The 13,902-nt window shown below is 35.0% G+C and overlaps 1 protein-coding gene across 1 annotated transcript in view; it reads left to right on the forward strand.

Moving 5' to 3' along the window:
* Window positions 1-3,561: 3,561 nt before the first annotated feature.
* LOC139482087 (low-density lipoprotein receptor-related protein 6-like) overlaps window positions 3,562-13,902 on the forward strand; it is an 86,335-nt gene continuing 75,994 nt past the window's right edge. The window contains exons 1-2 of the mRNA XM_071265742.1: window positions 3,562-3,779; window positions 13,010-13,403. Of these exons, the coding sequence (XP_071121843.1) occupies window positions 3,725-3,779; window positions 13,010-13,403 (449 nt within the window). The 5' untranslated portion in view covers window positions 3,562-3,724. The remainder of the gene's footprint in view (window positions 3,780-13,009; window positions 13,404-13,902) is intronic.

Below are 13,902 nucleotides of genomic sequence, written 5' to 3' on the forward strand. Positions count from 1 at the left end.
CTATTGGAATTCGGAGGTAGCTTAAGTCGGTTTCTTTTATGTGTTGTTATTTTCATTTGGTCAACTTATCGAGATTAATAAGGGGAGGGTTTAGAATAGCAAAATCTGGTTTAATCCTTCCTCATATTCATGTACCTGTCCAGGACCAGGAACCTGTAAGTGTTTATATAAGTTGTCTTAGTTTACACATATATACATAAAAAAAATCGAGTTTGGTGTATATTGTATATTGATCTTTTTTCAATATTGACCAAAGACGATGGAGTTCGAGCTTGATCTCATAAACATGTTTAACCCCGCCACATTTTTGCGTCTGTCACAAGTCAGAAGCCTCTGGCCTTTGTTAGTCTTGTATTATTTTTAATTTTAGTTTCTTGTGTACAATTTGGAGTTTAGTATGGCGTTCATTATCACTGAACTAGTATATACATGTATATTTTTTTATTAAGTTAAACCTGCCAATTGATATTTTATTGTGTGTTTTCTATGTTGTGTTGTTATGCTATTGTTTCAGAAAAGGGGGAAGGTTTGGTACCATTTAAACGTTTAATCCCGCTGCAAATGTTTGCACCTGTCCTAAGTAAGGAATCTGATGTACAGAAGTTGTCGTTTGTTTATGTAGTTTATACGTGTTTCTAGTTTCTCGTTTTTTATATAGATTAGACCGTTGGTTTTCCCGTTTGAATGATTTTACACTAGTAATTCTGGGGCCCTTTATAGCTTGTTGTTCGGTGCATGTGAGTCATGGCTCCGTGTTGAAGGCGCCTGCCGTACATTGACCCTTAATGGTTTACTTTTATATTTTGTTATTTGGATGGAGAGTTGTCTCATTGGCACTCGCACCACATCTTCCTATATCTATATTTGTTTAGGGGCCAGCTGAAGGACGCCTCCGGGTGCGTGAATTTGTCGCTGCATTGAAGACCTGTTGATGACCTTCTGCTGTTGTCTGATCTATGGTCGGGTTTTGTGTCTTTGACACATTCCCCATTTACATTCTCAATTTTATAATATATATTTCAAGATCGTATGTTGTCCTCTAAATGTATTTTGATTGATTAATTTTGTCTTGAGGTTGCTGTCCCGCTGACTTTTAGTCCCTTATCTCCTTTAATTCCTATTGATAGTTGTCTGGAAAAGGTATATTGGTTTCATTTTGTTTTTATTCGATTGTCCTAACCATGCATTGGTTACTTGCCACGGACGACATGAAAATCAAGAACATATTCCTAAATTGATTGATTGATTGATTGATTGATTGATTGATTGATTGATTGATTGATTGATACGCTCTTTAGTGTCGTTCGTTTAGTTTAACTAGTTAGTCTTGCGTTTTAACTTGAATTACGTCCCTTTGCATGATAGCCTTCCACAAATGTTGAATTTGATGCCGATTTTCGCTGTTCCGTGCTTGTCTATGATACTGGACAGTGAAAAATATGGTAACTTTATTTTCCATTAAATGAACTCCATTGATCTTATAGTTCCACATCAGACATTATGTTAGACGGGAAACAATAAGTTACAAAGTCTGAACAAACACTATACATTTATTTTTTGTCGATATAAAAAAAAATAGAGCATATGATTGCCGATATGAGATATCGCGCCAACAGAGACCCGAAATGACTTAGAAGTTTTAATATCTATGGATCATCGTACAGCCTTCAGCAATGAGTAAATCCTATAATGCACATAAAACATGTAAAAGGCCCCGGCAAAAAAATCTTTACCTTTAAAAAAGGGCAGAAAATAAAAATAGGCTGTAGTTACAAATCACAAAATGTACTAAAAATACAAATCCAAACCACGCTGGGTCAGCCTCTGAATAACCAAATGATTAATGCCTCTGTGTCTTCATTCAAAAAGTCTTTTGTGTAAGACTGCTATTTACAAAGAGAATCTGACGTTAAATAAAAGTGTGGTCATCTTATAATTTACTGTAAACGCATCTTTCTTTTGAGGTTCAGCTCTACAAAAATAAAAAAAAACTGCATGTACACTTTTACATCATCCATTTCTTAACCCCTTTTCCGCGACTTATATTGCCGCTTTCGGTTCTTCTAAATCCTTCTATGATGGTGTGGATTGGTGTATATGAAATAGAGAAAAATGGGTAAAAATACACTGTACACTTTTCACCATCCATTCTTCGACTTCAGGCGCGGATCCAGAAGGGGGGGGGGGGGGGATGTTCCGGGGGTTGGAACCCCCCCTTTTTTTGGACGATCAATGCATTTGAATGGGGACATATAGTTGGAAACCCACCCCCCCCCTTTGTCCTTGGTTAGGAACCCCCCCTTTTTAAAATGGCTGGATCCGCCCCTGGACTTCATGACAGTTTTAATGTTGTCCCTTTCGGAATTGTCTAAGTCCTTCTATGAGGATGTGTATTGGGGTCTACAAAATAGAGAATAATATATACACAAAAGAAAAAGAAAAAAAAAGAGAAATATAAAACAAATTCACAAAACACGAGAGAATAGATAAAATGGACAACAAATAAAGAATATAGAAAAATGGCCAAAACCTGGGACTATTATACTAATTAGTATGATAGTCCCAACTATTATATACTAAATTAGTATAACTTAGTCCCAGCTTAAACTGATGACCGGAAAATACAGATATATTTATAGGATCCCCATCCACTGACCCACTTCAATGAGTCGGGAAAAAAAGGTTTTCTTGTAGATTAGTAAAAAGAGCAATACCTTCGTGTTGCAACAACTTTAGAAAAATATCAAACGTTTATTAATTGTTCAGGGTTGTCACTAGGGGATGACAATTTTTTAGGAGTTAAATAAGGGTGAGGGCATAGGCGGATCCAGGGGCGGGTGTTCGAGGGCGGGTGGTCCTGGGGGTCCCGGGTCCGCCTGTGTAGGAAAAAAATTTGGTTGATTATATACGAAAATTCACTGAAGAATGACTGGAGCGCCCCCTTTTATGTCAGTCAGTGCACCCCCACCCCCTTTTTTACAAAGTTCTGGATCCGCCACTGGAGGCATAGGGCTTGGGTTGGAAGGAGGAATTTAATCACGAGGCCTGCCGGGTTTGTACGAGAGATAACTGTCCATCCTCGAGCTGATAAAATTCTACCTAAAGTTTTTTTTCTTATAGTCATCTTAGCTTTGTAACTCAGTCTATTTTTGTCCAAGATCCTTTTATTAATTGAAAGTGGCAACGAATATCCTATAAATGTCATAAATCTGTTTTCACATGCAAAAAATATGTAATAACACATATGATAAATATGTGACTAAATCTTTTTAAGTAATTACGATTTTTCTATAATCTGATTTCAAACAAACCCCCATTCTTTATTTTTTGACAGGTGCCAGTTATGATTAACCTTTTCTTAGACATGCAAATAGTGCTAACTAACTAGCTTCCCGTTTTAGTCATTTTTCTTTTGGATTCTCGTCTTGTATTTTTCTCGTGTCCATTTTACAACAATGAATGCAGTACACAACTGATTTTCGTTAATGGATTGGAAATATAAATGTTTACTTAACGGTTTACAACAAAGGCGAATCACGGGCACCTGCCAAGCGGAGTAATACACAACATGTTTTATAGTTCCGGTCAATTTTGTAATGGCTGCCAATGATCTCAAAAAATACAAATGTGACCTAAATAAGTTTACCGTTCCTAAATTTATGGACATTATTAATGTCTGGGACCGGACTTTCTTGTTTTTACAGACATTCATCTGTCCGTAAGGATGGGGATGGTGTCAAAATTATATTTAATAATCGGATGTCTGTCCATAATCAAAGGTAAGATCATCACCTGAGATGGAGTAGTGTACACAAAACATCAAAGATACCGTGTGTATTCCGTCCCCTTGTTTATTAAATGTTAATTAGATAATTAGTAATATTAAAGAATAGATCGTTCAAAGTTAAATGTCCAAAGTTATGATTTTTTCATTGGCTTTATTCTTTCAATCAAAAAACAAATACGCAATCAAAAGTTTTGACCATTCCTTTGATCTCGCCGCCATAATGAGAACTGCAGTGATTTTGTGTATTCGCTACGAGCTTTGATCATTTTAAACAGTTACACTATTATCATTTTACAATGTTTTTAAACTTAAAAATGTTTGTAAACATGAAAGAATGTCTTAAATTGTGGATTTGTAAAGTAAACAAAATGTGTTTTAGGGCAATACACAAATTCCCTGTTTGGTCACGTGACCGTTCTCTGTCCCTCTTGATTTACTCAAACAGTGATATACTTGATGGTGTTCAGTTGAAAGGTTAACTTTTTTTTCATGAACCAAAAGAATGAAATATATAGTTAATTTTTATTATTTAAAATTTATGCAGAAATAGATTTAAAAAGGAATGTCAGATTATTTTTGCTACCTACTAAATATTGTATGCAATTTTAGGGCCCTTCAACAGTTAACCTAAAGGACTTGATAAATTTAGATTTAGTCATGTTATTGTGTTTTGGTTATTAAATTCAGATCCCTTCGTATACATCAGGATATAGCAACTTATAGCTGCTTACCCTCCTGTTACATACTAGATTCAAAGAACCCATTTAGGCTAAACAATTAAAACATTCTTTTTTTTTTTTTTTTTAATATTAAACATATTTTATTAACAATCACCTTTTACATCAACACTCAGTTGCCCAGGGAAGCAACTAAGGGGGCCCCAATTTTTACAGTCTCATTTGTCGGGGAAAAGCAAATGAGAAAAAAACTCCCCCTATAAATTATTAACATCAACCTTTATAAATATTATCTATCCTTGTACAAATGTACATGTACCTGCAATCAATATCGATCTATATATCTATACATCTCACCATATATAATTATTTGAATAAAGTTTGTTTTCTATCTTCATTTATTTCTCACAATTAAAACATTCTTATAGAATATGTAAAGGATTTTTTTTTGTAGCTGTTACAGCTTTGTAGAAACCAGAATTTTGTGATCAAAATATCACCAGAAATTTCAGTCTGTTTTGTCTTGATATACTCCCAGCCAGCCATCCTTCCATCCATCATGTCGATCTCCTGCAGTGACAGAACCAGAAATTTTCACAAGTGCGGGCACACTGACTGCCTAAGATGGGGCATGCTCCGGTCATGCTTCAGTGATACCCTATATAATCAATCAAATTTTTCCCAGGAAAAGGGGTGGGGGCCCAAAATCCACCTCTGTTCGTGTAATGAAATAATAACTTATTGACAGGCCATAGAATCTTGTTTGTGTCATTGTATTTACATGTATAACTACAGTTGCAATGTAACTCTCCATATCATAGAATATATTTGAGGACTTGTAAAAGATTAAGAATTTGCAAGGCAAAGGCCCAACCTGCACAAAAGTGTTGGTGGCAAATAAAATGGAAATGGGGATTGTGTCTAAGAGATAACAACCCGACCATATAAACTGACAACAGCAGAAGGTCACCAATAGTTCTTCAATGCAGCGAGAAATTCCTGTACTCAGAGGCGTCTTTCAGCTGATCTTTTAGATTTTAAAGACCATTTAGATTTAAAGATACAGTATATTACTATGATTACATTTAAAGCTACCTTGGCTAATATCTCGACAATAGTTTAAGCCTATGATCAACTTATTAGGTTGTTGTCTCATTTATAGATATTAACCTAAACCATTGTATACCATACATCTTCTGACAATACATTTACATTCAAAATTATTCTGAACAGTGCACTTGAAATGTTGAAATTCTGATGGGATCTCTGACTTGTATAAAACTTCAGTTTTCATACAGATAGTAACTTTTTATGCCCCACCTACATGTACATTGTATTAAAGTAGAGGCTTATGTTTCTTCCTGTCTGTGTGTCTTTCTGTCCTGGTTTGGTTAGGTTAGGTATTGGTTTGTGGTGGTTTATGATTACGTGTATATTGGTTTATTACTTACATGTAGTATACATGCATATTTTGACGTGAACCGTTTAATACATATGTTGCTAAAATGTATGGCTTTTGATGTCATTTGCAATACACGAATTTCCTACATCAGTCAACCTTGTTTTAAAGGGTCACCTGTCTTAATCAGAAATCTGTCTGGTTAGGTTATCCTAATTTTATGTCCCATTTTCTATGATATCTACCTACCTACCTATCTACATGTACCTATGCTCTTCATTCCTGGCGGAGCACACGTTCGCCACAAGATTTCACCATCCAGATCTGTCTTAAGACTTTGTTTCGACTTCTCTCCATGTCATGTCAACCTCCTTCAGTTCTGCCTCAATTGTTCGACGCCAGGTTGTTTTGGGTCTTCCTCTTGGTCTCTTCCCCTGGGGTGTCCATCTTAGAGCTGTCCTGGTTATGTTGGATACAGGCATCATCATGAGAACATGCCCCAGCCATCTGAAGGGCCTCTGTTGTATTTCTTTGAGGATATACAGCGTGACATGGACTTGCTCCTATCAAGAAGATGTTCATTTGTGATAAGGTTTGGCCAAATGATTTTACAAATTTGCCTCAGACAATTGTGATTAAAACTTTAGAACGATCTTATATACATGTATATCTGTTTTTGTTACTCTCCAGCATTCACCCCCATGGCCATACAGAAGGATGGATTTAACATTACTGTTATAGCCTTATCTTTGTTTTTCTGTTGTATTGGCTGGACTTCCAAATGGGTGGTAGTCTTTGAAATGCAGATCTTGCTTTAGCTAGCCTACTTTCATGACTTTTAACATTTTTCGTTGTATCTTCTGTATTAACGACAGTTCTTAGATAGGTAAATTTATCTCCTTGTTGGGTTTCTATGCCCTCAGATTTTAGTCTTAAGTTTGATGTTGTGTTTAGTTGAATTTCCTGAGTCTTTTTGCGTTCAGTTATAATTAAATTTCGCTTGCAAAATGGCTGAGCTGATTTGTCTTTTCCTGCATAATATATTGTCTTGTTTTGATGACAGGAGTGCTATATCATCAGAAAAGTCAAGGTCTTCTAGGGTTGTAAACATGGACCATGTGATGCCTAGAATCTATGAATTTTGAACCTCAATCATGTCAATTCAAAGATTATCTTTCTTTTCTCTGGTCCCAAAGTTTCAGGATTAGCCACTAGTTTGATGCACCAGACGACCGGTACAGTACACACTGGGACATGGTCTGAAAAATCATCAGTATGCCTGGCATTAAATGCTGGGCTTTTATTGGGGTCATAAATGGGGTCATAAATCACTGGCATCATGTACATGTACATTATACTTACAAATGTAGGACCTAAATTAGATACAGGAAAAGCCTTAAAAGATTCAGAACTATTACAAACTTTTAGTGGGCCATCAGAACCACCACACTGACTGGTCCACTACATTCTAAATTGATAGACCTATATGTACATGTACTTTGGTTTTTGGACAGACAGTACAAGTTTTTGACTAAGATGAAGAATTGCTAAAAATATACCCACTTAGGGCAGTCAGTGGGCCCCCCTTATAAAAATTGATGGATCCGCCTCTGTCCCCACCCTAACTAAACCATTCATGTCGTAAAATTAGAATATACCTTAAACCTGCACTGTGCAGTATGCCATGTATGCAGTGTACACTGAAGTGAGTATTGTACCAATATTTGATAAGCAGAAATTTCTGTAGTCAGTGGCCCCCCTTATAAAAATTTATCGATCCGCCACTGTCCCCACCCTATCTAAACCATACATGTCGTAAAATTAGAATAGACCATAAACCTGCACCGTGCAGTGTGCAGTGTACACTGAAGTCAGTATTGTACCAATATTTGATAAGCAGAAATTTCTGTTGGCTTAAGATCTAGGTAAACATGATAAACAAAGTAATAACATCATTTCAAGCTATAGTAAATAATCTGCCAGCCACATGACAGTTTCGACACTTGATTAAACAGTTTCTTTCTGATTAGCTTAAGTGTCTCATATAAGTTGTCATTGGGTGGACATTAAGCCTCTACTAATGAAATTGTACTTTGTCAACCCCCAAGTGACAAATGTATTAATGATCTTGTTTTAAAGTATCCTTGTTAATATTACATTTGTACATTGTCTGTTTAAATTTATTATCTTTTTCCCTTTACATTGTGTTTAAAAATAGCATTGAAAAATCACTTTTTTGTTTCGTCTGACTGCAAGGTAAAATTCAACAGGTTTTAAAAGTCTGTATATGATGAACAACTGGTATGTAGTGAAAAGGGGAGTTTAACCCAAATGAGACAGCAACCCAACAATAAGTCTAAGATCAATGGACAATTTTTTTAAAATTACAGAACTTAGTCTTTCCAATACAAGAGACAAGAGAAGAAAGGTACATAGATACAACCTAATCTCGGTTGCAGATCCAGAGGAGGTTTGGAACCCCCCCTTTTTTTTTGGGACGATCAATGCATTTAAATAGAGACATATATAGTTGGAACCCCACCTTTTATCCGGGGTTGGGAACCCCCTTTTATAAATGGCTTGATCCGCCCCTGAATCTACAATAATCAGATTATAAAGGTAATGGTATATATCTAAAATATTGTACCACATTGAGATTTGTGCACATCATGCACATGGATGTTACATCTTGAATAATTTTTTTACTTGCAAGTGAATAAGTAATTATCAATGTTTCTTCGCTTAATTTGACAAAATTGAACCATTTTGGCTGCTAAAAGCGAATTATTATTTCACTTTTTCACTTTCATTATTGATTGAACCAAAAAAAATCTTACTTTAGTTTTTTATATATCTCGTAGCTAGTGCCCCTTTAAACATGTTAAACAAGATATACATGTATTTTATAATTTTTCCTTAATCATGAAACTTGAGGAGAATTACATGATACATATATATTAAGATTATTATTTTTATCCCATAATATTTGAAATCTAATTTTTAAAAATCCTTCATCATGTTCATTGTATATATTCATTGCAATATTATTTTTTTTCACAAAATCGTAAGTGATAACTTGAGTTTAAATTTTAACCTAATGTCTTAAATCAAAACCACCTTCAAGTTAAAATCTGCCATTGATTTATCGCCAGAAGAAATATCCCAGACTTATCTACTTATTCACGGCTGTGTATTGCCAGTAAGGAGATCTGTCTGATGTAATATTTAAATTAATTGCTAATTGTAATTATTGTCACCTGTAAAGGTATGGCAGGGATGATTGACAGGTGTTTGTTTGTCTGTCAGGTGTCAAAACAAAGTTCATCTAAGTCCTGGTGGTTTACAGAGTCTTGTTAAAGAAAGTATATATATATATATCTATGGCATAGTTATTTACATCTCATGACAAGAATATTAATATCTACATTTTCTAACATGACTAAGGAGAGATTGAGATATTAACTGATACACTAAGAAATAAGAGTGCTTTTTCAAAAACGTGTGGACTTTTGTACATGTGTTCTAATAGAGAAATGAGTTTTGCAGGGGCGGATCCAGCCGTTTTAAAAAGGGGGGGGGGGAGGTTCCTAACCCAGGACAAAGGGGGGTTCCAATCACATGTTCCCATTCAAATACATTGATCGTCCAAAAAAAAAGGGTGGTTTCAACCCCCAGAACCCCCCTCTGGATCCGCACCTGGTTTTGAAATATTTTATAATTATTAGACTTATGTAATATGACTTTATTTAATGGGTTTGGTATTCAGGATCATTTAATGGTACAGAAGGAAGGTTTTTTTTGGGGGGGAAAAGGGGTAGGGGTTCAAACCATATGTCCCGATTCTAATGCATTGTTGGTAAAAAATTAAAGGGGGATTCCAACCCACAGAACCACAATCCCCCCCGCTATATAATAGAATAATCAAATTATAATGAGGCCAAAATTAAAAATATGTTTGTTTCCCCTCCCCCACCCAGGTCAAAAATAACCCCCCGGGTAAAAAAATTATTTTCCATAAAAAAATGACAAATCAAACCATTCATGTGACCATGTTATGACAATCACATCCAGTTAAGAAGAAAAAAAAGAAGCAACCTTCCTGGTCTGTTTACAAAGGGCAGACCCGGGAGAGGGGAAACAGACATTCTTTTAAATGTGGCCTGACATATTTGGTCTGGTAATGAAATAATCACTATAATAATGGCCGAGTAAACACAAAATCTTATATCCCATGAGGAGTAAAATTGAGAATGGAAATGGGGAATGTGTCAAAGAGACAACAACCCGACCAAATAAAAAAACAACAGCAGAAGGTCACCAACAGGTCTTCAATGTAGCGAGAAATTCCCGCACCCGGAGGCGTCCTTCAGCTGGCCCCTAAACAAATATATACTAGTCCAGTGATAATGAACGCCATACTAATTTCCAAATTGTACACAAGAAACTAAAATTAAAATAATACAAGACTAACAAAGGCCAGAGGCTCCTGACTTGGGACAGGCGCAAAAATGCGGCGGGGTTAAACATGTTTGTGAGATCTCAACCCTCCCCTATACCTCTAACCAATGTAGAAAGCATGTAGTCGTGCTTATTCATACCATAAAATTTCAAGCCTGGAATCATTTCCTGTAGCTGTGTCTTAGTATAATCTTTTGCCAATATTGATAACATGAGGCTCACTTGTTGGATGCCAAGTTATTCTGTAGCCCACTTTTCATTTTAACATGAATTAAAGAGACTTTTTATAATTTGTTTACATTCATGACATTCATGACATTATAGGTATGATAGGTATAAAGTTTAATCTGCAAGGTACATGTAACCCTTTCATGCATTTACAAACATATGTATATATACATTGTGTTGGGCGGAAAAAAAGAGGGCAAATTTTGCATACTATTAATACTGGACAATAAAAGGCTATTGAAAAGTCGTAAATCTCTACAAATAAATTCAGTAATGTTAAGGGAAGTGTACTTTAGATGTGAAGTAAATATTTAAAAGCAGGTAAACATGGTAAAATGCCAAAAACACGTCTGAATTATGTGTAAACAAACTTCAAGTCGGTAAGTGTCATATTTATTGGACCTATACATATTTTTTCTTACACATGTACCTTTAATATACCAGTACATGTACACATGTTGTGGGGGTCTTACTACAGTTCAACTTATTTCCTCATTTTACAGTGGCATTGAAATTGGTAATTCCCAATCCAGTTGAACCACTGTTGATAGGATTTAGTGTTAATTTGTTAATTTCCAGAAAGAGGGGCGAAAGATATGATAGGGTTTAGTATTAATTTGTGAATGTCCTGAAAGAGGGCAAAAGATAACAAAGGGACAGTCAAACTCATAGATTGAAAACTAAACTGACAACAGAGCTGGGCAAGTTGGTACTCCCAACTTTATAAAAAAAATTGATACATGATAAGGTATCAGGAGTCAAACTTTCTTGTGAATATTTCAAACCTTATTGTATGATGCCTGAGTGATGTGTATAAATTTTTACAGATGATCAGATATCATTTGTTTCTTTATACATGTTATATATGTATACTAAGAAAAGAATTTATTTTAACATATATTATTAAGCCCTCTGTTTAACAGCTTCCACACTTGTAATATAATACATAAGGCCAAAATTAAAAATATGTTTGTTTCCCCTCCCCCACCCGGGTCAAAAATAAGCCCCCGGGTCAAAAAATTATTTTCCACAAAAAAATCGAAATTATTTTTTTCCTGAAAATAATTTGTTTCCATTTTTGGAAAGTGCTTGAAAGCAGAAGGATTGATAATCTAAATAAATACACTCAAATTGAGCACAAACAACTGATAAGTGGCCTGGACTGGACAAGTCAAACCATTCATGTGACCATGCTATGACAATCACATCCAGTTTCAAAGGGCAGACCCGGGGGAGGGGAAACAGACATTCTTTTAAATGTGGCCTAAAAAGAATTGATCTATAATGTAAAAAATGTGGTGAAATTTGACCACCAGTTAGTTACATGAGTTATTATGTATTCAGGTTCTTTTTAAACTGATGTAAAATGGCATGCTGAAAAAATCCTGACAACTTAACATGTGAAATGTAATTAAGAGTTAAAATTAAATTAAAGAATTGTATTATAGTTTTCAACAATGCTCAAAACAGTTATTTAAATCTTAGTTTTAATTAGAATAAGTTATAACATGAATAAGAAAGAAATGTCATATAAAGTTGAAATTTTTGACACACAATGTTTTTGTTGGTTGCATTAGGTGCATTTGTCTAATTTATGTTTTTATTTTCTGTTTGTCATGAATTTTAATAGAGATGGATTTGAAAAGTTTACTCTCTGAAGACCAAATTTCAATTAATGAAACAAAAGTATTACAGTATCAATGCATAGGTGGAAAATAGTCTTAAGGTCAATTTACAGTATACATGGTATACATGGTAATTATGGGCAATGTCACATATTTCGGTAAAATTTTGCACACAACTTAGTCTGGCTGTCTGGCTCGATGAACTACAACTGAAAAAAATAAAAAAATAATGCATTTATCTCATTTATCATTTGAAATATAACTGATTGAGTTCTTTCAGAATAGATGAACAATTGTATTGAAAGCACATAAAATCAGCGAAAAAACAACTTAAATTTTTGTCTTGATATTGTCAAACCTCTGACTTCTATGCCATAGATTAATCAGCGAAAAAACAACTTTAATTTTTGTTTAGAAATTGTCAAATCTCTGACTTCTACGTACGCCATAGCTTATTCTTTAAAAATTCTGCTTTTCTGTCCATCCTTCCCACTTTGTTTCTTTGAAGCTTGTTATTTAGACATGTTATTTAAAACACAATTGTTGGCTCTTCCTTGACACCATTTGCAAGTATGGTCTTAAGGAAACGATGATAGTCCTTCGGAAGGGGACAATAAATGGCTGACCAATGTTAAGAGAGAGACATATCTCTTGCACATAAAAGACACCCTTGTAAATTTTGAAAAAAAGAGCAGGCTAATGCCGCTACAAGGCAGCACTTGCACCTGCAGAGTCAAAGTGGGAAGGGATTAATTAAAGTTGTAAAAATCTGTTTCCCAATCCACTGTAAATAAATATATTTAAATTCAATTAAATGATTTCTATATATTTTCAGGAAGTCCCTTGCTGCTTTTTGCCAATCGTAAAGATGTTAGAATGGTGGATGGGAACAATTCTCGAGGTAATTCCACCGTTGTTGCTGGAAACCTCGAGGATGCAGCAGCAGTGGATTTCCTTTATGAGGACAGATCGGTCTTCTTCACGGACGTCAGCCAGGAAATGATCAAAAGGACATGGTTTAATGGCTCGGAAATTACGGTAAATGTCATCACAACAGGTCTCATCTCTCCAGACGGTCTAGCAGTTGATTGGTTGGGTCGAAAGATATACTGGACCGACTCAGAAACGAAAAGAATTGAAGTCGCCAACTTGGATGGAAGTTACCGAAAGGTGCTTTATTGGAATGACCTTGACCAACCAAGAGCCATCGCACTTGATCCATTAAATGGGTAAGTTTATGATGGTCATAAATAGGTTTTTTTTACACGAGAGTACGCAAAATAAAATTGTCATTTCACGATGAACGAACAATACAAAATTTTGATCATTTTACTGATTTCATGAAACACAGTGAATAAAGAACCTTTCTAGGGTTGCACATGAAATAAAAATGGCAAAACAGTTGCATGAAAAAAAACTTTACAGCCCTCGATTATCTGAGTTAAATTTCACACAGGGAGTTTAGGGAAAAACTGAAAAACAGGGAGATAACTCTTGATTATTAAAGTTAATGTCACTATCATATTTACAACCTTGTATTTATTGAATAAACTAATAGACATGATTAAGAGAGGTTATGGAGTAAACATGAGATTTGCTACCATTTGCTGTGAAAAAAATACTTCCCAATGTAAGAGTGTTGTATTTACTATGTTTGTGGTTTGTTGAATTGGTATATTGATTTTAATTGAATCGATACTAATCGAAGACTATTTCCATTAAAAGGTC

Source organism: Mytilus edulis, chromosome 7 (assembly GCF_963676685.1).
Source record: "Mytilus edulis chromosome 7, xbMytEdul2.2, whole genome shotgun sequence".
Classification (NCBI taxonomy): Eukaryota; Metazoa; Mollusca; class Bivalvia; order Mytilida; family Mytilidae; genus Mytilus; species Mytilus edulis.